The sequence below is a fragment of the Oryctolagus cuniculus genome, chromosome 14 (genome assembly GCF_051225735.1).
Source record: "Oryctolagus cuniculus isolate XC-2025 breed Fujian yellow rabbit chromosome 14, ASM5122573v1, whole genome shotgun sequence".
Taxonomy (NCBI): Eukaryota; Metazoa; Chordata; class Mammalia; order Lagomorpha; family Leporidae; genus Oryctolagus; species Oryctolagus cuniculus.
Genome location: NC_142880.1, coordinates 86760239 through 86787832, shown reverse-complemented (window position 1 = coordinate 86787832; position 27594 = coordinate 86760239). Strand labels below are relative to the sequence as shown.

The 27594-nt window shown below is 39.6% G+C and overlaps 1 protein-coding gene across 50 annotated transcripts in view; it reads right to left on the bottom strand.

Annotated features, from left to right (window-relative positions):
• ERBIN (erbb2 interacting protein) overlaps window positions 1-27594 on the bottom strand; it is a 133737-nt gene that overhangs the window by 14400 nt on the left and 91743 nt on the right. For 33 of the 50 annotated variants that reach the window (XM_051853685.3, XM_070056775.2, XM_070056778.2 and 30 more), the window contains 6 exons: window positions 17899-18020; window positions 16815-16988; window positions 15597-15782; window positions 9481-9595; window positions 5784-5967; window positions 3503-5051 (listed from right to left, as the gene is read on the bottom strand). In XM_051853685.3, coding sequence (XP_051709645.3) covers window positions 3503-5051; window positions 5784-5967; window positions 9481-9595; window positions 15597-15782; window positions 16815-16988; window positions 17899-18020 — 2330 coding nt within the window. The remainder of the gene's footprint in view (window positions 1-3502; window positions 5052-5783; window positions 5968-9480; window positions 9596-15596; window positions 15783-16814; window positions 16989-17898; window positions 18021-27594) is intronic. The other 17 variants (XM_070056781.2, XM_070056789.2, XM_070056797.2 and 14 more) reach the window with 1 other exon arrangement.

Here is a 27594-nt window from a genome sequence, read left to right as displayed (position 1 = left end):
GTGAGTAAAGTTGCCCCCTTTGGCACCAGCATCCCATGTGGGCGCTGGTTTGACTCCTGGCTGCTCCACTCTTGATATAGCTAGCTCCCTGCTAACGGCCTGGGAAAAGCAGCAGCAGATAGCTCAAGTGCTTGGGCCTTTGTCACCCATGTGGGAGATCCGCATGAAGCTCCTGGCTCAGCCCTGGCCTTTGCCGCTATCTGGGAAATGAACTAGTGGATGGAAGATCTCTCACTCTAACTCTTCCAAGTAAAATAAGTAAATCTTAACAACAACAAAAAAAGTGCAACAGACCTATTTAAAAAATAAAAAAAGAAAAATTCCTCTGCCTGCGGTGCTGGCATCCCATATGGGTGACGGGTTCTAGTCCTGGTTGCCCCTCTTCCAGTCCAGCTCTCTGCTGTGGCCCAAGAGTGCAGTGGAGGATGGCCCAAGTGCTTGAGCCCTGCACCCGCATGGGAGACCAGGAGGAAGCATCTGGCTCCTGGCTTTGGATCGGTGCAGCACCGGCCATAGTGGCCATTTGGGGAGTGAACCAATGGAAGGAATGCCTTTCTCTGTCTATAACTCTGTCAAAAAAACAAAAACAAAAAACAAAAAACAAAAAACAAAAACACCTAAAATTAAAGAAATCAGGGCAGGCATGTTTGCCTAGTGGTTAAGACATTGGTTGAGACACTTGTGTCCCATAAGGGAGTGCCTAGGTTTCACAGCTGCCCCTGCTCTTGACTCAAGCTTCTTGCTACTGCAGATCCTGGGAAGTAGTGGTGATAGCTCAAGTAACTGGGTCCCAGCCACAGGTGGGAAACCAGGATTGAGTGCTGGGCTCCTGGCTTCAGTCTGATCCACTCCTGGTTGTTGCTGACATTTAGGGAGTAAACCAGTGGTTTGAAGATCTCTCTCTCCATCTCTAAAATACATACATACATACATATACATATATATATTTTAATTACATACACCAAACACTACAAATGACACACAGAGTTTTAGCATGTTGTTAACTAGAGTGGTCTTTTTTAATGACATGCAGGTCCAGAAATATACAGGGGCTGGTGCTGTGGTGCAGAGAAGTCGCCACCTACAGTGTTGGCATCCCATATGGGCGCCAGTTTGAGTCCTGGCTGTTCTACTTCCAATCCAGCTCTCCACTATGCCCTGGGAAAGCAACAGAAGATGGCCCAACTTCTCCCTGTACCCACGTGGGAGACCTGGAAGAAACTCTTGGCTCCTGGCTTAAGATCGGAAGAGCTCTGACCGTTGCGGTCAATTTGGGAGTGAGCCAGCAGATCGAAGACCTTTCTTTCTCTCTACCTCTCCTTCTCTGTGTAACCCTTTCAAATAAATAATAAATCTTAAAAAAAAACCCAAAAAACTGTACTCTGTCACAACCCATGTGCAGAGCTCAATTAAATGTTAGGCATGATGTTCTCGGCAATCCTGTTCATTACATGCTGACAGCTGCATAATACAAACCAACATGGCATTTATCATGTTGTGTTAACCATGTTATGGTTTGCATTGCTTCATACTTGAATTTTTATATAATAAAGAATATCACAAGTGCTAATATTAATAGTAATTCAGTGAAAATAATTTAAGAAGTTCTTACTCCTTATTAGTCTGATATGGGATGTCAGCATCACAAGTGGTGGCTTAACCTGCTGTGCCACAATGCCAGTCCCTGCAATAATTTTTTTTTTTTTTTTTTTTTTTTTTGCCAGAAAGAGTGGACAGTGAGAGAGAGAGACAGAGAGAAAGGTCTTCCTTTGCTGTTGATTCACCCTCCAATGGCCACCACGGCCGCTGGCCGGCGCACCACGCTGATCCGAAGGCAGGAGCCAGGTGCTTCTCCTGGTCTCCCATGGGGTGCAGGGCCCAAGCACTTGGGCCATCCTCCACTGCCTTCCCGGGCCACAGCAGAGAGCTGGCCTGGAAGAGGGGCAACCGGGACAGAATCCGGTACCCCGACCGGGACTAGAACCGGGTGTGCCGGCACTGCAAAGCGGAGGATTAGCCTAGTGAGCCTCGGTGCCGGCGGGGCCAGGAGCTTCTTTCAGGTCTTTTACATGGGTGGTGGGGCCCAAGGATTTAGGCCATCTTCCATTGCTTTCCCAGGGGCATTAGCAGGGAGCTGGATTGGAAGTGGAACAGGACTTCAACCAGTCCTCATATGGAATGCCAGCATCGCAGGCTGTGGCTTTACCTGCTATACCACAACCCTGACCCCCAAAATAAATCTTAAAGAAAAAAAAAAAAAAAAAGACATGGAAAGCAATGAGACAGCTGGCTGCTACCTGCTTCCTATTCACTAAAGTTCAGGCATATCTGTCTGATAGAAAAGGAGGCAGAGAACAGTCTTAGAATTAAACTACACAGAAAATAATCAAAATTTCTCTCTTCCTCCAAATCTGCTACTTTTCCTCTATGTCCAGTAATTGCAAACAGTATTCCCCAAAACTGTTTTAGTTATTCAAGACAAAAATCTCAAGGTTTGTCCTCTTTCCCTAGTGACTACTTATAGGAATGCTCAATCAGAAGTAAACGCTTATAAAAAGTCTGTTTCAGAATGGCTCCTGAATTCATTCCTTTGTCTCAGCTCCACTAATAAAAGTTTATATTTCATTTCTTATCTGGATCACTAACTGGCCTCTTAATGCAATCTCCTTGACTACAGTCAGTTCTATACTATCACCTGAAGTTTATTTATAAAACACAGCTATGTTACTCCTCTGCTTAAGAAATTTCCAAGTTTCTTAGGAAAAGTACAAAAGTTCAAATAACCTCAACAGTATGTAGTTACAACAGAAACAAAAAGGACCAAAGAGAATAAAGCAAGCTGACAGACACTCAGCTATTTAAAGTTGAGAGGGTCACACTAGAAAGAACTAAATATTGGTTGAGACTCAAAAGGAAGATACAGTGCACTAATCACATTTTATGTATCTTTCTGAGAATAACAACTGAAGCTGAACATGGTCAGAAATGCAGTTCAGAAAAGTCCAGAATGCCATGCCAGAAGCCTTCTGCGTCAGTAACAAGGTTAGTTCAAGATAACATAGATGAGGAAAAATAAAACTCTTGGGCGAAAAATTTACATTTGCAATACATTTTCTGTTGTTTTATTAACTACACAAGTAAACTGCTATTTTCTTACAATATTTACAAGGCCAACAATAGAGAACAGGAGGTCAGAAAATCCTAAATGGAGGTACATATGTATTATTTCTCATGTGTGAACAATCTAAAAGAGATAAAGACATAAACATGAAAAGTGAATATTCACCCATCAGAAAAACCGGGGAATGAGAAAGGGAAAAGAAGCATACACTACCACCTCAAGTGTCCTGGTTAAGTTTAAACTTAGAACTCTCAGTATTAGGGAAAATCTCCTAAAACACAGACAATCAGTGATTTAGAGTATCCTGTTTTATCTTATTTAAATATTTCATGAGACAATAGTTAAGCTCATAAAGAATAGAATAAATTTATGTTCAATTACCTTTTCTAACTTTTTGGCCTCGATGTGTCGAAGTACTTGTTCTCGCCAATCATGAGGAACTTTACTTTTTCCTGGAGGCTCTAATAAAGAATGTTCAGAACCCACCCTTGTATTTGGTCTTTTTGAAGGGCTAGTCCGTGAATAATTGAAATCACTAACTGACATAGTTCTCTCTGGTATTTCATTAACAGAAGGCCGAGCACTCTGAGGCCTTGATGCATTTGGACCATCAACGCTGTATGTTCGTGCAGAAAGAGGTCTCTGTGATCCTGACATCATTGGTGGAGTTCTTCCCACTGAATGTAACTCTCTGTATGATAAATAATCTCCCTCAGGAATTTGGGCCCTCCTTGTGGGACCTAGATCACCAAGATTTATAGAGGCTGTGGAGGACACACTACTTTGTCGCTGAATTGTACCTCGAGTTACTGCAGGAATGAGTCGTTCATTTGGTGAGATGGCCCACATTTCCCCATGTCTTGCGGGGCCAAGTCTCTGATGTAAATGGTATGCAGTGTTAGCTCGAACATTATTATGGTTAGAGAAATTCATATTGGCAGAATGTTTGGCATAGCTGTGATTTTCTGTGCTCTCTGATCTAGGAAGGCGCTGAGGAGGAAAACTTACTTGATCTACTTGTGGATTTTGTTTAGAATGCCACAAAGTGTCTTTGACTGCAGGATTGCTACTGTATTGGATGTTATATTGTGGGGGACCATATATTTGAGGCATAGATTGTGGGCCACTTGTTGTGGGGCCTCTTACTGTATTTGGCTCTTCAGGATTATGGTTTGAATCAAACTTGAAAATCGCTTTTGTACCTGATATTAAATCAGAAGATGAAGAAGAACCAGTAAATACTTGCAATGGTTGATCATATAACAGCGTGGCAGACTTGCTCCTGACTATATTTTTTCCATCAACAGTAGATGTGATTTTAACTGCTGCACTTGGTTGCTGAGGTCCATTATCACTAAGAATGTCGTAGATTTTTAATCCTCCAGTTTCTATATTGGTTATGCTATGAGATTTCACAACAGATCCCACTGGACCACTTCTCTGAGGAGAGAGATCTTCAGTGCTTTTAGAAATACCCACGTCAACGGTAGCATCAACGCCATGTGGTTCAGCCCTACTAGGAGACTGTGGCGTGTCCTCAGAATGTCCATTTACTTTGTTTGTGGATTCCAAATTAGGATACTTATTTCCATTTTCCAAAGGCTCAGCTTCTCTTTTAGAATTACTGCTTAAAAAGTTGGTTCCAAGCATTATATCTTGCGTCTTTGATCTTCCCGCCATATCAGGTTGAAATGTTTCATTAGTTATAAGTTTATTAAAATTCATATTGAGATGGTCTAATTTCTGAGATTCATTGGATGTGGCTGTTGATTCAACACCTTTATCAAGCAGAACTAATCGCTCTTCAATATTCAGATCATATTCAGGTAAGTCAAAATCTTTTTTATCACGAACCTTGAATTTTTCCTCTGTTGAATTGTTTAAAATATCTCCATTCTGTAAAAGGCTGTTGAAATTTTCATCTTCTTGCCTAAAATAAAGGTAATTTTAAGAAAAACAAAAAGTTACGTATTCTTAGCAACTAGGGACATTAGTATCTAGTTAGTACAAAGTTAGAGTTGATGAGAAGCACGGATGAAATGCATTTATTATCAAGAATGTAATTTTGAAATATTATCTTAATAGTCAAGTAATAATGATTTATAGTAGTTGGTAACAAGTAAAACATAATTACACAGACATACCTACATTAAATGTGACCAATGCATTAAAGCTAATTTTCACAAAATGGCTTAATATGGCTACACTATAAAAAAGATATTACAGGGGCCGGCGCTGTGGCGCAGCAGTTTAAAACCTTGGCCTGAAGCGCCAGCATCCCATATAGGCACCGAATCTAGTCCTGGCTGAATTGACCTTTGAATGGCATCTCCCCAAAATGATTCTGAATTTCTAAGTACAAAAATATCTTTTTCTACTCATTTACCTAGAAATATTGTATAATTTGTTCAACCTTTGAATCAGGAGATTGAGAATCTAACTGAATTCTTTATTCCTCCATTTAAAAAACTTACTTGAAAATGGTGATTATAAATTTAACTAAGCAGATAATTAGTAGTAAAATGGCAGAGAAAATATACGTTGCTAGAATCTTTTTTAGAACCACTTTTATAGTTATTCACGAAACACTTTGATTTTTAAAATTTGCCCATTTCTACTTAATTATTAAATGAATAAATTATTTTCTAAAATGTTCACAAACCTGATTTTGGCATTAATATCAATATGAGTTTGTTTCACTGGAGAGCAGAGAGAGGTGTCTTGACTACTATCTGTATTAAGAGAAACTGAATCAGACATCCGAGATGGAGAAGAACAATTGCTGTTATTCTGATTGCTATTGTGTGTAACTTCATCTGATAAAGAATCTGCATCCTTTATATCATCTGAAACAAAGAATTTAAGACCAATGATAAATTCACTAAGAATTTGTATGAAATGTTTTTTGTTGATGACAAATGGCATTTATATAGTTCTGATTGCATATATGAAATAATAAATCATATGGTAAGAAGATGACAAGAGAACATCACTAAAAATTCAGTCTTTTTTTTTTTTAATACTTATTTATTTGAAAGGCAGAGATATAGAGAGAAGAGAGAGATAGACTGAGAGAGATCTTCCACCCACTGGTTCACTTCCCAAATGGCTGCCAATGGCCAGGACTGGGCCAGGTCGAAGCCAGAAGCCAGGAGCTTCTTCCAGGTCTCCCATGCGGGTGCAGGGGCCCAAGCACTTGCGCCATCTTCCACTGCTTTCCCAGGCACATTAGCAGGGAGCTGCAAAGGAAGTGGAGCAGCTAGGACTTAAGTGCCCATGTGGGATGCTGACACTGCAAGTGGAGGCTTAACCTATGCCACAGCACCAGCACCAGCACCGAAAATTCAGTTTTAACACAAAGATAACAGAATTTTAAAACAGAAATGCCACTTTTTTTTTTTTTTTTGACAGTCAGAGTGGACAGTGAGAGAGAGACAGACAGAGAGAAAGGTCTTCCTTTGCTGTTGGTTCACCCTCCAATGGCCGGCGCACCGCGCGGATCCGAACGAAGGCAGGAGCCAGGTGCTTCTCCTGGTCTCCCATGCGGTGCAGGGCCCAAGCACTTGGGCCATCCTCCACTGCCTTCCCAGGCCACAGCAGAGAGCTGGCCTGGAAGAGGGGCAACCAGGACAGTATCCGGCACCCCGACCAGGACTAGAACCCGGTGTGCCGGCGCCACAAGGCGGAGGATTAGCCTAGTGAGCCGCGGTGCCGGCCGAATTTTTAAAAATTTAACTATTAATGCTACCTAGATTTTTAACTAGTGATATGCTGTTTTCTAAGAACATCAAATTTAGTGAATATGCCTTCTATCAATTCACAAGTTGAAAAACTCATCACAAAAATAGTTACAGTTTAACAACTTATCTGGATAAGAAATCATTTCATACATGAGTGGATTTTTAAAAATCTGGTAACAGAAATGAACAATGCAACCAATCTACTACAATCACCAACTGAAAAACCAAGGAATTTTCAAGGTCAGCTCTCTCATTTCTTTATGTTTTTAAAGCATTTCATAATGTGAGATGGTTGTATTAGAATTATATAAGCAAAAACAGACAGTGGTCATATTCTATTTTGGACAGTTGATGTAAAAAGTAGTTACTTAAAGCAGTGAGAAAAGGTTGTTTTCACTCAAGTCTAGCCAAACCATGGAAATAGTATAAGCAGACACATCCATTAAGGGTATATGAGTTAAAGATATTTTTACTGTTCTCAGATCTCAGACGCACAGCTTAACTAGTCTTATAACATCAACTTCAAGGTATTTGGGTCTTGGATTATTAAGAAATATGGTTAAACTGGATGTTTGTTAAGTTCTTTCCTGGACATATTCTACTTCCTCTTCTTCATCACAGGGTTATCTAGAAAATAACATGCAAAATATTTAGCATGGTATCTAAGTAAGTAGTAAGGAAAACACTCAATGCAGGGCTGGTGCTATGGCACAGCAGATTAAAGCCCTGGCCTGAAGCGCTGGCATCCCATATGGGCGCAGGTTCTAGTCCCGCCTGCTCCTCTTCTGATCCAGCTCTCTGCTATGGCCTTGGGATGGCAATGAAAGATGGCTCAGGTCCTTGGGCCCCTGCACCCACGTGGGGGATCCAGAGGAAGCTCTTGGCTCCTGGCTTTGGATCAGCGCAGCTCCAGCCGTTGCAGCCATCTGGGGAGTGAACCAGCGGATGGAAGACCTGTATTTCTCTATCTCTACCTCTCTCTGTAACTCTTTCAAATGAATAAAACTTTAAAAAAATACTCAATGCATACTAGGTATCCTATCATAATTATGAACACAAGCCATCCAAGGGCCAATTTGACATCAACACTGATGTCATAATGGCTAAAGGCTGGATAAGCATTTGATAGTAATGAAGAGATAACCGGGCTTTGGTGGAGTAGGATAAGGGAAGTAAGGACATCCTTCAAAAATCATCTCATGTGTGAGATTCTGTTGCATGAAAAAATAGCTGGTGGGATAGTTAAAAAAATGTTCTGGAATAATTAAAGAGTAAAATAACAATGAACATCCACCATACATCAGGTACTGTACTGGATCTGAATAGTTTACATAATCGTCAATTTGATATAAAATCTTTCATTAGCCTCACTGTATGTCAAATTACATATATTCTCATACATATGGATGAAATTAAGTAACTCAAGGATCATGTGGTAGATAAATTATATAAATGGAATCACTTGTGAAATTTAGGTTTCTCTGACTGTGAGGTCCGTGTCCCCATAAGTAAATTTGTTTGAGGGGAGAGAAAAGATTAAGGGGACTTGTCATCATGACACAGCAGGTTGGTTAAGTTACTGCCTGCAATGCCAGCATTCCATATCAGAGCACAGGAACGAGTCTCAGCCGCTCTGCTTCAGCTTCAGCTTCTTGCTTTTGTGCCTGGGAAAGCAGTGAAAGATGTTCCAAGTGCTTGGGTCCCTGCCACCCACAAGAAAGACCAGATGGAGGATCCAGACTTTGGTCTCGCCCAGCCCTGGCTACCATAACCATTAGGGGAGTGAACAAGCAAAAGATCCGTCTTGTCTGTCTGTACGTCTCTCTGCCTTTCAAATAAATATAGTAACTCTTCAAAAAATATTTTTAAAAAATATTTCTTTAAAGGTAAAGCTGCTGCCTGTGATGCTGGCATCCCATATGGTGCCAGTATGTGTCCCAGCTGCTCCACTTCTGAAACAGGTCCCTGCTAATGGCCTGGGAAAGCAGCAGAAGATGGCCCAAGCCCCACCCACATGGGAGACTCAGATGAAGCTCCTGGATTTTTTTTTTTAAGATTTATTTATTTGAAAGGCAGAGTGAGGGAGAGGCAGAGGCAGACACAGAAAGAGAGGTCTTCCATCTGCTGGTTCAGTCCCTAGATGACCACAATGGCCAGAGCTGATCTGATTCGAAGGGAGAAGCCAGGAGCTTCCTCTGGGTTTCCCACGCGGATGGAAGGGCCCAAGGACTAGGGCCATCTTCTACTGCTTTCCCAGGCCATGGCAGAGAGCTGGATCGGAAGTAGAGCAGCCAGGACTCGAACCGGTGCCCACATGGGATGCTGGCATTTCAGGTGACAGCTTTATCTGCTACACCACAGCGCCGACCTCAGAAACTCCTGGCTTCTGCATGGCTCAGTCCTGGCCTTTGGGGCTACTTGGGGAGTGAACCAGCAGATGGTTTTTCTCTGGCTCTAATCTTTAAAAAATACCCAAAAAACAAAAAGCACTTGTTTTAAAAGTATGTTTTAAACAACATGACATTCAATGAATCTGCCCGTATCTCCCACTTCCCCCTCCATTTATAAATTTTCCTTTAGATCTTTTCTGTTCTTTACTGCTGTCCTTCAATAGCTAACCTTTTTTGTTATTACTAAGTGCTACAACTTTTGGCTGGTTAATAGAGGTTTCAATTAATGGTGGTCTCATCTCTGCCATTTTCATCTCCTCATCAGAAGAAAGGTCTTCAGATTCCTAGTTCAAAGAAAGAAGGGGGAAACACAAGAATTAAATTTTGTTTTCTTTAAATGAGTATTACATTATAAGAACTTCAAAGGGAAAACAAAGAATATTAAATATTAACATATATGAAAACTTGTCATGATAACTGTGACTAAAATTAGCATATGATGCAATTTTTTCAAGACATGGCAATTAAACTATGGCCATCATTTTTTTGTTTTTGTTTATTTTTTTTTAGAGCCTGAGCTCTTTTTTTTTTTTTTTTTAAATTTATTTGACAGGTAGAGATATAGATAGAGAGACAGAGAGAAAGGTCTTCCTTCTGTTGGTTCACTCCCCAAATGGCCGCTGCAGCCGGCGCTGTGCCGATCCGAAACCAGGAGCCAGGTGCTTCTTCCTGGTCTCCCATGAAGGTGCAGGTGCCCAAGCACTTGGGCCATCCTCCACTGCTATCCCAGGCCACAGCAGGGAGCTGGACTGGAAGAGGAGCAACCGGGACAGAACCAGTGCCCCAAACAGGACTAGAACCCAGGGTGCCGGCGCCACAGGCGGAGGATTTGCCAAGTGAGCTGTGGCGCCGGCTGATGCAAACTAGTTTTTTTTATTTTTATTTTTTTTTATTTATTATTTTTTGACAGGCAGAGTGGACAGTGAGAGACAGAGAGTCAGAGAGAAAGGTCTTCCTTTGCCGTTGGTTCACCCTCCAATGGCCGCCGCGGCCAGCGCGCTGCGGCCGGCGCACCGCGCTGATCCGATGGCAGGAGCCAGGAGCCAGGTGCTTTTTCCTGGTCTCCCATGGGGTGCAGGGCCCAAGCACCTGGGCCATCCTCCACTGCACTCCCTGGCCACAGCAGAGAGCTGGCCTGGAAGAGGGGCAACCGGGACAGAATCCGGCGCCCCGACCGGGACTAGAACCTGGTGTGCCGGCGCCGCTAGGCGGAGGATTAGCCTAGTGAGCCGCGGCGCCGGCCCGCAAACTAGTTTTTAAAAATAAAAATGCTATGGGAAAATTTAATTAATTTATTTAAATTTATTTGAAAGTCAGAGAAAGAGAGAGTGAGCTTTAATGTACTGGTTCAGGACCCAAATGCCCACAACATCCAGGCTATATCAACTGAAGCTAGGAGCCAGGAACTTAATCTGGGTCTTTCACGTGGCTGGGAGGCATCCAAGTACTTGAACCATCACCTGCAGTCTTCCAGGTACACATCAAATTGTACCAAACTATGGCAATTATTAACAATATGATAATGTACCTATGGGATAATTTTCTTACGTAGGCCTTAATTCAAGTGTATTAATCATGACCATGTTCCTTGTACTATGTCAAGGGCATGACAAACAGAAAAGAATAAAAGCCACTTCCTATCTTTAAAAAACTAAGTTTATGGGGCCGGCGCCGCGGTTCACTTGGTTAATCCTCCACCTGTGGTGCCGGCATCCCATATGGGCGCTGGGTTCTAGTCCCGGATGCTCCTCTTCCAGTCCAGCTCTCTGCTGTGGCCCGCGAAGGCAGTGGAAGATGGCCCAAGTGCTTGGTGCCTGCACCCGCGTTGGAGACCAGGAAGAAGCACCTGGCTCCTGGCTTCAAATCGGCGTAGCTCCAGCCATGGCGGCCATTTGGGGGGTGAACCAACAGAAGGAAGACCTTTCTCTCTCTCTCTCTCACTGTCTAACTCTATCTGTCAAATAAAAAAAAATTATTAAAAAAAAAAAAAAAATTTTGGTTTAGTCAGGGTGTTTCAACAAAGCCACTCCCTAATTCTCAAATGTATTCTCTTAAGGATCACTGGATTTCAAGGACTCATAGGGACTGAGGTGGTCAGGTATTAAAATAAACTAATTTCAGTTTCTACCCAATTTGAAGACAGATTTTTAAAATAATTTTCTATGATCTTGTCTCTAATATTTGGTAACTGGTCCAGATTAGCTATCACTGAATGCTATCAGTACGAAATAGCTTGTTAGTAGTAGAAGCAATTATATATATATACACACACACACACACACGTATATATGTGCTAGATATGAAATAAACTCATCTGCAGGCTAAATCATTCCATGTGAATATGATGAAAATAAAAGTCCTTAAGAAAAGGTTCCCGGTATATATTAAATGTATGAAGTTGTATTCCTTAAACAAACAAAAAACAAAGATGCCCTGTCACCTAGTTGTTTAAAAGAAATGTTAAACAGATCTAAAGGAAGACATAAACTATGATACAATAGTAATTTGGGTCTTCAACACTCCACTTTCATCAATGGATAGATCAACCAGACAGAAAATCAACAAAGAAATAACAGAGCCAACAGAAACGATGGATCAAATGGACCTAACTGCTATATACAGAACTTTTCATCCCACAATTGCAGAATACACATTTTTCTCATCAGTGCATGGAACTTTCTCTAGGATAGACCATACAGTATATAGGCATAAAGCAAGTCTCAGCGAATTAAAAAAATGAAATCATACCATCAATCTTCTCAGATCACAATGGATTGAAGCTGGAAACCAACAACTCAATAATCTCTAGAACATATACGAACACATGGATACTAAACAACATGTTCCTGAATGAATAGTGGGTCATAGAAAAAAATCAAAAGAGAAATCAAAAAAATTTCCAGAAATGAAGGAAGATGACAATATATCATATCAAAACTTGTGGGCTACAGCAAAAGAAGTTTTAGGAGGGAAGTTTATAGCAATTGGTGCCTACATCAAGAAATTGGAAAAGTACCAAATAAATGAGCTTTCAGTGCATCTCAAGGACCTAGAAAAACAACAAACTAAACCCAAAATTAGTTTGGAGAAAAGAAATAATTAAAATTAGAGAAAAACTAAACAAAATTGAAACCAAAAAATAATACAAAACATCAGTGCAATGAAGAGTTTGTTTTTTGAAAAAATAAAATTGACACATCAATGGCCCAACTAACCTAAATAAATAAATAGAGAAGACACAAATCAATAAAACTGGAGATGAAAAAGGAAATGTAACAACAGATACCACTGAACTAAAAATAATCATCAGGAATTACTACAAATAGTTGTATTCCCACAAATTGGGAAACCTAGAAGAAATGGATAGATTCCTGGACACATAAATCAACCAAAATTGGGTCACAAAGACACAGAATACCTAAACAGACCAATAAACAAGATGGAGACTGAATCAGTAATAAAAACCCTTCCAACAAAGAAAACCCCAGGTCCTGACGTCTTCACTGCTGAATTTTGACAGACATTGAAAGAAGAACTAATTACCATTCTCAAAGCTACTCAAACAATTAAAAGGGAGAGAATCCTCCCAAACTCCTTCTATGCAGCCTGCACCACCTTAATTCCTAAGCCAGAAAAAGATATGAGAAAGAAAACTATAGACCAGGTTCACTGATGAATATAGACGCAAAAATCATCAACAAAATACTAGCCAATCAAATCCAATAACACATCAGAAAGATCATCCACCTGGATCAAGTGGGATTTATCCCTGGTATGCAGGGATGGTTCAACATTCACAAATCCATAAATATGATACAACACATTAACAATCTGAAGAACAAAGACTATATGATTATTTCAATAGATGCAAAGAAAGTATTTGATAAAATACAACACCCTTTCCTGATGAAAACCTTAAGCAAACTGAGTATAGAAGGAACATTTCTCAACATAATCAAGGCAACCTATGACAAACCCACAAGCAGCATCTTATTGAATGGGGAAAAACTGGAGGCATTCTCACTAAGATCTGGAACCAGACAAGGATGCCCACTCTCACCACTGCTATTCAATATAGTCCTGGAAGTTTTAGCCAGAGCCATTAGGTAAGAAAAAGAAATCAAAGGGATATAAATTGGAAAGGAGGAAGTCAAACTATCCCTATTTGCAGATGACAACATTCTATATATAGGGGATCCAAAGACTCCACTAAGAGACTACTGGAACTCTAAAAGTAGCAGGATATAAAATCAACACCTTTGTATACACCTACAATGCCATGGCTGAGAAAGAACTTCTAGGATCAATCCCGTTCACAACAGCTACAAAAAAATGTAAATATCTTGGAATAAATTTAAGCAAGGATTTCAAAGATCTCTATGATGGATATTACAAAACATTAAAGAAAGAAATAGAAAAAGACATAAAAAAAGTGGAAAAACCTTCCACAATCATGGATTAGAAGAATCAATATTATCAAAATGTCCATACTACCGAAAGCAATCTCTAGATTCAATTTGATCCCAATCAAAATACCAAAAACATTCTCCTCAGATCTAGAAAAAATGATGCTAAAATTCATTTGGAAACACAAGAGACCTCAAATAGCTAAAGCAATCTTACAAAACAAAAACAAAGCTGGAGGCAACAAAACACCAGATCTCAATGCATACTACAGGGCAGTTATAATCAAAATAGCTTGGTACGGCATATCTGTTTGATGTGTAGACTAATGGAACAGAACTGAAATTCAAGAAATCAATCCACGCATCTACAACCACCTTATCTTTGACAAAGGAGCAAAAATCAACTCCTGGAGCAAACAGTACTGGGAAAACTGGATCTCCACGTGCAGAAGTATGAAGCAAGAACCACACCTTACACCTTACACAAAAATTCACTCAAAATGGATCAGTGACCTAAATCTATGACCCGAAACCATCAAATTATTAGGGAACATTGGGGGAAACCCTACAAGACACTGGCATAGGAAAGACTTCTTGGTAAAGACCCCAGGGGGCTGGCACTGTGGTACAGTGGGTAAAGCTGCTGCCTGCAGGGCCGGCACCCCAAATGGACACCAGTTCAAGTCTCAGCTGCTCCACTTCTGATCCACCTCTCTGCTATGGTCTAGGAAAGCAGTAGAAGATGGACCAAGTCCATAAATAAATTTAGCAGTATATGGAGATAAAATAAAATGGCACAACCACTTGGGAAAAATGTTTGGCAGTTCCTCAGTTAAACATAGTTATTGAATGATCTAATAATTCTTCTATAGCCAAGAAAAACAAAAGCAATATCCACACAAAAACCTGTACACAAAACAGAGTACTTCAAAGTTTGTGGAAAAAAGGAATTAATAGGTAAAGTTTATTCTGGAGCAAAAGATTTAAGTCCATGCCTTCAAAAAGTTCCATTTTCCACAAACTTTGAAATATTCTGATATTCAAGACAGTCTTGTTTACTACCAACAAAAAAGTGGAAATAACCCAAATGTATACCAATGAAGAACAGATGAACAACACAGTATATATGTACAATAGAGTATTATTCAGCCATAAAAACGACTGCAAAATTGATATATGCTACAGGATGGATAACCTAGACAGTATCTTGCTAAGTGAAAGAACTTGTCATAAAGACAACACATGATTCACTTCATGCAAAATGTCAACAATAGGCAACTTTATAGAGGCACATAATGTAAATTTTTGGGAAGTGACAGTTAAGGAGTATGGGATTTCTCTCTGGGATGTTAAAATGTTCTAAAATGACTATAACGATGGCTATACAACTTTGTAAAGAAAATAAAAGACACAAACTGTATGCTTTAAATGAGTGAATCGTATAGTATGTGAGAGATATCTCAATAAAATTGTCTTTAAAGAAAGTTAGAGGAAAGACCACCTCAAAAAAAAAAAAAGTCAGATATTTAGCAAAATACACCCTTCACATTCAGTGATAAATGCTTAAATAAGTCAAAGAATTGAGTATAATTACAGTAGCAGCCTTTTCATTTTTAGGTTACAGAAATAAGAGTAAATATAATTATGTATTTTACAGTACATATATCCTCCATAATATAATTGACATAGTAAACACATGAGCACCAAAGGTATAAAAGTGAGAAGTTTAAAGCAATGTGAAGAATATTCTAGTAAATATCAATAATGAACTTATTAACATTATTTTCCATAGTCAGTATCAAGCTTCTATCTTTAGCTAGCAAACAAATATTAACTTGCGAAGTCTTACGACTGCTCCAGAATGATTATAAAATCATACCTCAAAAACATCATCATGGTTAACAATGTGCTTCACATTCTCAGAGGCTTTCATATGTGCAGTCACTGATAAACTCCCAGGACTGATCTCAGTTTCAGGTTCACTGATCTTCAAAATAGAATTTCCTATCAAATACTTTTCTCTTTCATCAACTTTGCTTTTTATTGCAGCAGTACTTTCTGAAGTCTAAGTGAAAGAAAATATTAATTCTTATATCTGTTTTTGTATTAAAGTTTAGATAAAAATTTGCAAGTAACGTGTCAACTTTCAGGAAACTTTAAACTTAGAAACTTGTTATCACTCACAGATAAAAATACCCATTTGGGGAACAGGTGGCCTCTGAAGATTCATGTGCCACATTATAATTGATAATTCAGCTAAGGCTACTCTTCCCCTTAAAAGTTGCAAGGCTGCCTTAGACAAATCAGTCACTTAACTTGGCAAGCTCCACACTGATGGTCAGAATTGTTTTCTGCTCATTGTGGGATATACAGTAACTGTAATGATCTGATAAAATCTTATTCAAATGTCTGTTTTAACAATTACCTTTGAAATCAGAATTGGATAGATTAGATCAGTATTACTGGAGGGCACAAATAATATTTTCCCAATAATCATTTCCCAGGTATACTCTTTGTTCAGGCAATGATTTTCTTGCTTTTAAATATTTACTTTATTTATTTGAAAGGAACAGTTACAGGGAGAGAAAGACACAGACAGAGCTCTTCCTGGCTGCAACGGCCAGGGTTGGACCACGCTGAAGCCAGAAGCCTGGACTCTATATGGTTCTCCCACTCTGGTGGCAGTATCCCAAATACTCAAGCCATATTCCACTGCCTTCCCAGGTGCATTAGCAAGGAGCTGGATTGGAAGAGGAGCAGCTGGGACTCGGACTGGTACTCATCTGGGATGCTGACACTGCAGGCAACAGCTTAATCTGGTGCACCATGAGGCCATCCCCTAGGCAATGGTTTTTTTGAGAGACTACGTTGACTCTATCCTGCCAAACTGAAGATTGTACAGCCATGGAATGATAATAATAGCAATTAGGGAGTTCATTATCACCATAGCTTTGCAGTTCAGGTAGTTGATAACAAAACCACAAACTTAGAAGTACATTTAGCATATACAGAAAGGATCAATTTATCATTTAGAAGTTAAAATTTTTAATGAGTTGGATATAGGCTTTGTCAATCCCTTTGAATTGAGTTTTCTAACCTTTTCACCCATATCTTTGTTTACAACTTGCTGATCTTCATGTGGTTTTAAATCTCTTCCAGAGTCTTCATTGGTCTCTTCATCTTTTAATCTATGTACAATGGTTTGAACAGTTTTGACCATATTCTTAAGCTCATCTGGGTATGGTGTTGGATATCTCTTTAAATTTCCTTCCTAGAGGAATTAAATAAGTGAAACATAAAGCATAAATATTTCTAATGTCAATCTCAAAAAATTTTATAATCCATCTGAACTACACCAAATACCTAGCTCACAACTTTGAGGACAGATGACAGGTTTTAAAAGTATTTTAGACTTTAAAAAATGTGGTTTTAGCACAAAATAGTTAAAGACTTAACTACAAATTTTAATGTTTTGAAATCTTTTTCCAACAGACTTAAATATTTTCTATTTGGAGACACAGTGGGGATACTGACAAAATTGTGTCACTTGGGTTTGAAACAGATATGCTTTCTACCATCTAGACATTTATCCAAATGTAAAATTCACACATACACTTAAGTCTCCTGTGCCAGGAACAGAATTCTGCCAAGGTCAGCCTAACTGTCATTTTCTGGGATTCAGCTAGGTACATAAGTGGCAAATAATTACATCCTTAAGTAAACTGTAAATATGTACTTTCTACTAAAATCATTGTGACACATGTTCTCAATCCCATAAGGAATCGAAATATCTGTAACAAAAAGTTATTAATTTCTGGGATTTATGTAATTAAATCTTAAAGGAAAGGGGGAAAATCACTATAAATTTAGGGAACAAGGAAGAAAACTCAACTCGAGTTTTAAAAGCCACTAATTAGAGACGAAGTTCTGGTTAATTTCCCTAGCCTAAAGAAGAGTCTGGTTTTCTCTTAAATTAACTTTACCAGAAATTCAGCTTTTAATAACATCATTTTATATTGTGCTCAAATGTTTTCACATGTGAAATATTTTGGATTAGTAAGTTCCCTGAGGACAAGGAATGAATTTAGTAGTTTTTCATAAGACCCAAGTAGCACAGTAGAGGTGTATAGCACCAATTTAAATATTAGCAGGTCTGTTTAAATCTGAAGGAGCAGACTTACCCTTGGAGGTGCTTCCCTTTCATCTTTGTCTTCATCACATTCAAATGCCACTTGAGCTCGCTGTTTCCTCTGTTCCTCCCACAATGAAGGATTAAAACTTTCATTATCTGATATGAACATAACTGGAGAAAAGAAAAACCAAAAAACTACATATTACTGTAATTATAGAAAACCACTATTTAGTCATAATTTTCTTTATGTGTTATGTTCTTCAGAGCAAGTCTAAGTTAAGGCTGGCAAGGATAGCAGCAATAAAACCCTAAGGTAACTACCAGACTGTGATTCTAAGGTTTCTTTACAAAGTAAATCACATTATCTTTTCTCTCTCTGCAGCTGATGTGTCTCTTGTTTTTATACCAGAAGGGGCCCTGAAGAGAGTCTATCAATTAAAACACTAGACAGACAGTTCTGTGAACTACCCTGCAAGGTAACATGGTAATACTGTATATAAGATATAATTTTGTTCAAATTTGCATTTTTGTATCTTCTAATTCCAGTAGTTTATTATGTGTATAGGGGCATGGGAAAGTTTGATAACATTAAGATATTTTGATAAAAAGGATTACCTCAATGGTATGCCATCTTTGCATTAAACATTATATACAAGGTAGATCACTAAAAATGTTAGGACTTAAAAAATCCTTTCAACTATTTTACACTCTACAGAAACTGTAATACAAGAGAAAAATCACAACTCTTTTATCCATTAAAAAAATGACTATCACTACTTAAAAAGAAATTAAAAGCAGCCGGCGCTACGGCTCACTTGGCTAATCCTCCACCTGCAGCGCCGGCACCCGGGGTTCTAGTCCCAGCTGGGGCGCCGGATTCTGTCCCGGTTGCTCTTCTTCCAGGCCAGCTCTCTGCTGTGGCCTGGGAGGGCATTGGAGGATGGCCCAAGTGCTTGGGCCCTGCACCCCATGGGAGACCAGGAGGAAGCACCTGGCTCCTGACTTCAGATCGGCTCAGTGCGCCGGCCACTGAGGGGTGAACCAACAGAAAAGGAAGACCTTTCTCTCTGTCTCTAACTCTGCCTGAAAAAAAAAAAAAGATTAAAAGCACCAAAATTATTAGCTAATAAGAAAACTGAAATTCCTGGAATACCCATACATGGTCAATTGAATGTTTATATGAAACTAGCATAATGCTAAAAACTTTAAATTATCATTTATATTAAGCCCTTGTTGAAGGCTTCTATCCTTTTAAAATCTCATGTCTATACTAAGTATGCCATGAAAACAAATACTATTCATGAGAACAGAACTTTCTGATTTATCCTATTCTCTGTATTCATTATTCAGCTCACAAATATTTTCTACTTGTTTGGTTGCATTGCTTAACATTTAGTCACCAAATCAGAATTTCTGTTGTTATTCAAAACAAATGTGGGCTATGGTTCAAACTCCCGTTGATACACTTTTGTGGTATCCTTAATGAGGGAAAGAGACCCAAGTAGTATCCAACAAAGACTATTTCTGGGATTCATATAAATCTCTCTCCTACTTACGGCAGTAATTCCAATCACTAGACTCACCCAGAGATCACTAAGAGTGTTGGATTATAGTGACAGAATTTTGCACACTATGCAGAACCACAAGGTACTCACAAGCAACCTCACTCCTGTCAACTTCTATCCTATTCCCTTCTGACCATTAATCCCATACCTTCAACGACAGGTGGTTATTGTTATTAAGGTGATTATTCATAGGTAATAATGCTCTGTCCCTATTCCAGAGGCTTCTCAACCTGGTAATCCAATCATATCCTTTCATTAAGGACTCAAGTATTTGGCTACAGATTTTCTCTCCAGACCTGCCAATATCCTGAAAGATGTGATGACCCCATCACCAACACTGTGATTTTATAGTTCCTTGATGTTCTCAATCCCAGTATCCATCCAGGTGACTAATGATCATTAAGATCACGGCTTTCATGAAACTTTTCCACTTCCCTAGCACACCTGCCCCTGCAAATCACTCACTTCTTTATTACTAATGCCAAATTTTCAGTTCCTTAACCACCTTTCTTTCTCTCCCTATTAAAACCACTCCAGGTTTGACTTCCTTCTCTAGTAGGCTAATTTCAGTACACATTGCTCTTCACCACTTGCCTCAAATGTCCTTTCCCCAGCCTCCAGAGGCAAATCACACTTCACTGTGAAAAGAAATGTAATAAAAACCTTCAGACTGACATTCCCCCTAATATCTTGTGTTCCCAGTTATACATATATTGTTACATGGATGTGTAGATAATAATTTATTAGATACTTGAAGGTAATGGCTTTTAAGTATTAGCTGTACCACACTGCCTACTACATAAGAGGGTTAATAAAAATGAACTAAATGTGAACAAAGTGTTTAATGCTCTCTAATTGGTATAAAACCCAAACCCAAGAATATACTGCCTAACATATCTATTTCTTAGAGGGAAGGAAAAACTTTTCATGCAACTGAAAAGAAATTCACTGATCTTATCACACAACTGCAGTCTCCGATTCAGTATTTTAATGGCATTGTTGAATGCACTGCTTAAAACATCCAAAGTAAGAAACTTGGAAGTGACGTTACAACTTCTAAGAGCACTCAAATTATCATAATTGATACTTATATTTCAAGCTTTTCCATTATATACTCTGCGCTACTCTAAAATTAACAGTGGTTCAAAAGGCTTCCAAAGCCTTGGCAACTCATGACTAGAGCCTAGGGTGATTACTGATGCCATAAACAAGAGTGTCAATTTGTTAAGTCAACAACAGGAGTCACTGTGCACTTATTCCTCACGTAGGATCTCTTGTCCTTAATGTGTTGTTCAATGTGAATTAATGCTATAACTAGTACTCAAACAGTATTTTACACTTTATGTTCTGAGTGGGTGCAAACTGTTGAAATCTTTACTTAATATATACTAAATTGATTTTCTGTATATAAAGATAATTGAAAATTAATCTTGATGTGAATGGAATGGGAGAGGGAGTGGGAAAGGGGAGGGTTGCGGGCAGGAGGGAAGTTATGGGGTGGGGGGAAGCCATTGTAATCCATAAGCTGTACTTTTGAAATTTATATTTGCTAAATGAAAGTTAAAAAAAATTAACAGAGGCAAGATTTTGTTAGTTCTATTTTTCCTATCAGAAAGAAATTTCTTACCTGAACTATGATCTCATTTAAGAATAAACAGAAAGAGGCCGGCGCTGCGGCTCAATAGGCTAATCCTCCACCTTGCGGCGCTGGCACACCGGGTTCTAGTCCCGGTCGCCCCTCTTCCAGGCCAGCTCTCTGCTATGGCCCGGGAAGGCAGTGGAGGATGGCCCAAGTGCTTGGGCCCTGCACCCCATGGGAGACCAGGAGAAGCACCTGGCTCCTGCCTTCGGATCAGCACGGTGCGCCGGCTGCAGTGCGCCAGCCGTGGTGGCCATCGGAGGGTGAACCAACGGCAAAAGGAAGACCTTTCTCTCTCTCTCTCTCTCTAACCACTCTGCCTGTCAAAAAAAAAAAAAAAAAAAAAAAAAGTATAAACAGAAAGAAAATACAGCAAAATGATAGAAAAATTAGGCCAGGCAGATGTGCATAGTGAAAATGGAAACCAGTAGTAACAACTCAAGTTAAGATGGCTTAATGCAGGATTTAGAACTATTTCTATAAAGGTCCAGATGATATTTTAAGTGTTGTGAACCAAGAGGCAATTGATGGTAACAGTATCTATTTTGGAGGCTGTTTAAAGCATGAGAATTTTAATGGATACATAGTAGATAGCACTGTTTGATTCAAACTGGCTATTATTTTTCTTTTCTGTCTTATAACATCAGGAAAATTATTTTTCTCTGAAGGGAGGAGAGAACTTCCACTTTTGACCATGGCCTTCTCTAAATATAATCAGAGTCGGTGAACTCAGGGGGCTTCCATAGCCTTGGCAGCTCATGACAAGAGCCTAGAGTGATTACTGATGCCATAAACAAGAGTGTCAATTTGTTAAGTCAACAACAGGAGTCACTGTGCACTTACTCCTCATGTAGGATCTTTGTCCTTAGTGTGCTGTACATTGAGATTTAATGCTATAACTAGTACTCAAACAGTATTTTTCACTTTATGTTTCTGTGTGGGAGCAAACTGTTGAAATATTTACTTAATGTATGCTAAACTGATCTTCTGTATATAAAGAGAATTGAAAATGAATCTTGATGTGAATGGAAGGGGGGGAGAGGGAGTGGGAAAGGGGAGGGTTGCGGGTGGGAGGGACGTTATGGGGGGGAAGCCATTGTAATCCATAAGCTGTACTTTGGAAATTTATATTCATTAAATAAAAGTTTGAAAGCAAAAAAAAAAAATTTATATTTATTTTAAAAGCAGAGTTATAGTTAGAGAAGGAGAGAGATATCATTCATTTGCTGGTTCAATTCCCAAATGGATACAACAGCCAGGGCTGAGCCAAACTGAAGCCAGGAGTTTCATCTGGGTCTCCCATGTGGGTGGCAACAGCCCAAGCACTTGGGCCATCTTCTGCTGCTTTTTGCAGGCCATTAACAGGGAGCTGGATTGGAAGTGAAACAATTGGGAAATGTACTAGTGCTCATATGGGATGCTGGTGATGATTTTACCTGCTACACCACAATGTCAGCCATCATTTTTCTGTTTTTTTAAGAGACTTATTCATCTATATTTGAAAGACATAATGACAGAGGGAGAGACAGAGGCAGACATAATGACCATCCACTGGTTCACTCCCTAGATGGTCACAACAGTCTGGGTTGAGCCAAGCCAAAACCAGGAATAGGGAATTCCATCAAGGGTAGCAGGGGCCCTACTATTTGGGTCATCCTTCACTTCCTTCCTAGGCACTTTAGCAGGAAGCTGGATTGGAAGCAGAGTAGCTGGGACTCAGACCAGCAATCCAATATGGGATGTGGGCATTTCAAGCAACATAACCTGCTATGCCACAATACCAGGACCAAATTTTTCTAAGGGTTTTTTTTTTTTTTTTTTTAAGATTTATTTATTTAAACTCAGAGTTACACACAGAGAGAAGGAGAGGCAGAGAGAGAGAGGTCTTCCATCGGCTGGTTCACTCTCCAGTTGGTGTCAATGGTTGGAAATGCAGCGATCTTAAGCCAGGAGCCTCTTCCAGGTCTCCCACATGGGTGCAGAGGTCCAAGGACTTGGGCCACCTTCTCCTGCTCTCCAAGGCCATACCAGAGAGCTGGATCAGAAGTGGAGTAGCTGGGACTAGAACTGGCACTGCAGGCAGCATCTTTACCCATGATGCCACAGTGCTGGGCCCCCGTTTTAAAAATTTATTATTTTGGGGCTGGCATTGTGGCACAGTGGGTTAAAGGCCCAGCCTTCAGTGCCAGCATCTCATATGGGTGCCAGTTTGAGTCCTGTCTGCTCTATTTCCCATCCAGCTCCCTGCTAATGCACCTGGGAAAGCAGCAGAGGATGGTCCAAGTCCTTGGGAGCCCCGCACCCGTGCAGGAGAAGGTCCAGGCTCTCTCTCTCACTGTCTAATTCTATCTGTCAAAAAAAAAAAAAAAAAAAAAAAAATCTTGGACCCAAAAAACTCCATAAATGAAATTAAAAAAAAAAAAAAAAATATACAGTTGACAGCCTCAACAGCAAAATTACCAGACAGAATGTGTGAGCTTAAAGATAGAGCTTCTGAAATAACCCAGTAAGATAGTTTCAAAAAAGGAACAAGGAAAAGTTTCTAAGACTTATGGGACACCATTAAGCGAATAAGCATATGTACTGGGGGGTCTTCTATAAGAAGAGTAGGGAGGCTAATCCTCTGCCTGCGACGCCGGCACACCAGGTTCTAGTCCTGGTCGGGGTGCCGGATTCTGTCCCGGTTGCTCCTTTCCCAGTCCAGCTCTCTGCTGTGGCCTGGGATAGCAGTGGAGGATGGCCCAAGTGCTTGGGCCCTGCACTCGCATGGGAGACCAGGAGAAGCACCTGGCTCCTGCCTTCAGATCAGCGCAATGCGCTGGCCGTAGCACGCTGGCTGCGGCGGCCATTGGAGGGTGAACCAACGGCAAAACGGAAGAACTTTCTCTCTGTCTCTCTCACTGTCCACTCTGTCAAAAAAAAAAAAAATTAAGAAATAAAACTAAGAGTTACATACTTCAAAATTCCACTCTCATCAATAAAAATCAACCCAGAAACATTGGAGTTTAACTATACTTTGGACTAAATGGAGCTAACAGACATTTATTGACCATTTCATCTAACAGCTGCAGAGACCATATGTTGGGCCACAAAGCAAGTCTCAACAAAGCCAAACTGATATAGCATGACTAATACTAGAAACTGTACAAATACACAGAACTCAAACAACATTCTCTCTGAAAGATCAATTGGCCAATAAGTCAAGAGAAACTTAAAAATTTCTTGAAACCAATGAAAATGAAAACACACAATATACAGAACCTATGGGATATTGCAAAAGCAACACTAGGAAGATTATAGGAAGTGCCGACATTTAAAAATAATAGATTACAAATTAATAACCTAATGATAAAACTCAAGGAACTTAAAAAGCAAGAAGAAACCAAACTCAAAGATAGAAGGAAAGAAATAAAGATCAGAGCATAAACAAAATAGATTAAAAAATACATAAGATCAGTGAAATAAAGACTTGTTTTTTCGAAAAGATGAATGGATAAACTTTAGCCAGACTAATCAAGAAAAAAAAAAAAAAAGAAGAAGAAGAAGAAGAAAAGAACCAAAGAAATGCAATCAAAAAAACCAAAGAGGACACACAGAACCCGATACTACAGAAATGCAAAGGCCTGGGGTTGGCATTGTGCCACAGTAGGTTAAGCCGCTGCCTGCAACACCATTATCCCATATGGGAATGCTTGTTAGAGTCCAGGCTGCTCCACTTCTGATGCAGCTCCCTGCTAGCACACCTGCAAAGCAGAAGATGGCCCAAGTGCATGGTTCCCTGACTCCCAAGTAGGAAACCCAGATGGAGTTCCAGGCTCTTGGCTTTGGACTGGCCCAGCCCCAGGCACTGCAGCCATTTGAGGAGTAACGTAGCACATGAAAGATCACTCTCTTCTCCCGACCCCCATAATTTTGCCTTTCAAATTAATAAATCGTAAAAAAAGAAATACAAAGGCTCATTAGGGACTATTATGAGAAACCATATGCAACAAACTGGAAAGCCTAGAAGAAATAAATTGCTGGATAGATTAACATACCAAAGTGAACCACAAAAACATAGAAAACATTAACAGATGAATCAACAATAAGATTTAATCAGTAATAAAGTCTCCCAACAAAGAAAAGCCAATGCTAAGCCACTTCACTTCTGAATTTTTCAAAATTTTTAAAAGACACCAATTGTTTTCCAACTACTCCGCAGTATTGAAAGGGAAGGACCACTCTAAATTCATTCTTTAACACCACAGTATTTATACTGATACCAAAAGCAGACAAGGACAAAAGAACAAAAAACACTACAGACTCATCTATGAAGAGAGATGCAAAAATTCTAACCAAATATTAGCAAATCAAATCCAACAATATGTAAAGCAGAATTTACCCCATGGATGCAAAAATGGTTCCACATACATAACACATTACAAATATGGAATGAAGGATAAAAAGCAAATATTCATCTCCACAGATGCAAGGAAACATTTGATAAAAATCAAAATTCTTTCATGACCAAAACCCTCAAAACAAAAAAACCCAACACAAAAGGGGCTATATATGACAAATCCACAGCTTACATCATATAGAATAGCAAAAACCTGTAATTGTTTCCTCTAAAATCAGGAACAAGACAAAGATGTCCACTTTCAATCATTGGAAATCTTACAGCAGCAAGATAAAAGAGAGAACGTCATCCAAATAGAAAAGGAGCTCAGATATCTCTCCCCAGAAAACATACTTAAAAATTTTTTTAATTGAGATGCAGAGAAGAGAGCATTTCACTACCCTAATGCCAGCAATAGTCAGGAGGCCAAAGCTGGGAGTCTGAAACTCAATCCAGGGTTCCCATGTGGGTGGCAGGAACCTGAAATCAGAAGCCAGAGCAGATGTGCTAATTGGCAGGTTAACTATTATGCTAAACCATCACTCTGGCAACATGAATTTAGATATTGAAAAGCCTAAAGCTTCACCAAAAATTTGTTAGAACAAAAAAGGGAAATACATTCCATGTTTATGAATTGGAAATTATTTTTTTAAATAATGCAATAGTTGTGTCTGCATTTTTTAAAATTTATTTGACAGGTAGAGTTATAGACAGTGAGAGAGAGAGAGACAGAGAGAAAGGTCTTCCTTCCATTGGTTCAGCCCCCAAATGGCTGCTACGGCCGGCGCTGCGCCAATCCGAAGCCCCGAGCCAGCTGCTTCCTCCTGGTCTCCCATGCGGGTGCAGGGGCCCAAGCACTTGGGCCATCCTCCACTGCTCTCCCAGGCCACAGCAGAGAGCTGGACTGGAAGAGGAGCATCTGGGACTAGAACCAGCGCTCATATGGGATGCCAGCGCCACAGATGGAGGATTAACCAAGTGAGCCACGGCGCCGGCCCCATGAATTGGAAATTATAATGTCCATAGTAATTCAATACAATTTCTATCAAAATACAAATGACATCCTTGACAGAAACAGAAAAAAGCATTTCTAGAATGTGTATGAAACAAAGACACTGAATAGCCAAAGCAATCTTTAACAAAAAGAACAAAGTTGGAAGCATTAGAACACTTGACTTTAAGTCATACTATAAAGTAACAGAAGGCAACACAGTATGGTATTGGCATAAAAACAAACAGACTGTTGGAACATACTCTAGAACACAGAAATAAGTCAATGTATATACAGCAAACTGATTTCAACACAGGAACCAAGAATGTACACTGATCTTCAAAAAAAGGTGCTGGGAAAATTGGTTCTCCATATGCAGGACCAAGAAGCTAGACCTCTAGTTTTCACCATTTACAAAAATCAACTCAAAATGGATCACAGACTTAAATATAAGACCTTAAACTATGAAACTACTAGAAGAAAATAAAGCAGAAATGTTTTAGAACATTACTCTAGGCAAAGAATTTTTGGATATAACCTAACTACTCAGGCACCAAAATGAAAAACAGAAAAATGAGATAAACCAAAAAGTTTCTGAACAGCAAAGCAAACAGCAGAGTGAAGGTACAACCCACAGAATGGGAGAATATATCTGTAAACTATTTACCTGACAAGGATATATAAAGAATTCAAAAGCTGCAAGAGCAAAATCACGAAATAATCTTACTTTAAAAATGGGCAAATGATCTGAGTAGACATTTTTCAAAGGAGGATATACAATGGCCAGTATGTGATAAAATGCTCAACATCAGTCAAGGAAATGTAGATCAAAACCACCATCTACTATCACCTCTTCCCAGTTAGAACAGCTATCACCAAAAAGGCAAAAAAAGTAGGAGTGTTTAGCCTAGTGAGTAAGACGCTGGCTTACCTCAGTGAGAATGGCTGTTATTGTAGAGATAAGAAATAGCGATGGGTGTGGAGCCCAGTGATCAACATACCAGGTAAGACCTCTGGGTCCTGCTCTGGAATACCTAGGATTGATTCTTGCCTTTGGCTCCAGATTCCAGCTTTCTGCTAATTTAAATCCTGGGGGGCAGAGGTGATGGTTGAGGTAATTGGGTTTCTGCCACCCAGATTGGAGACCTTGACTGAGTTTCTGCTTCCTGGCA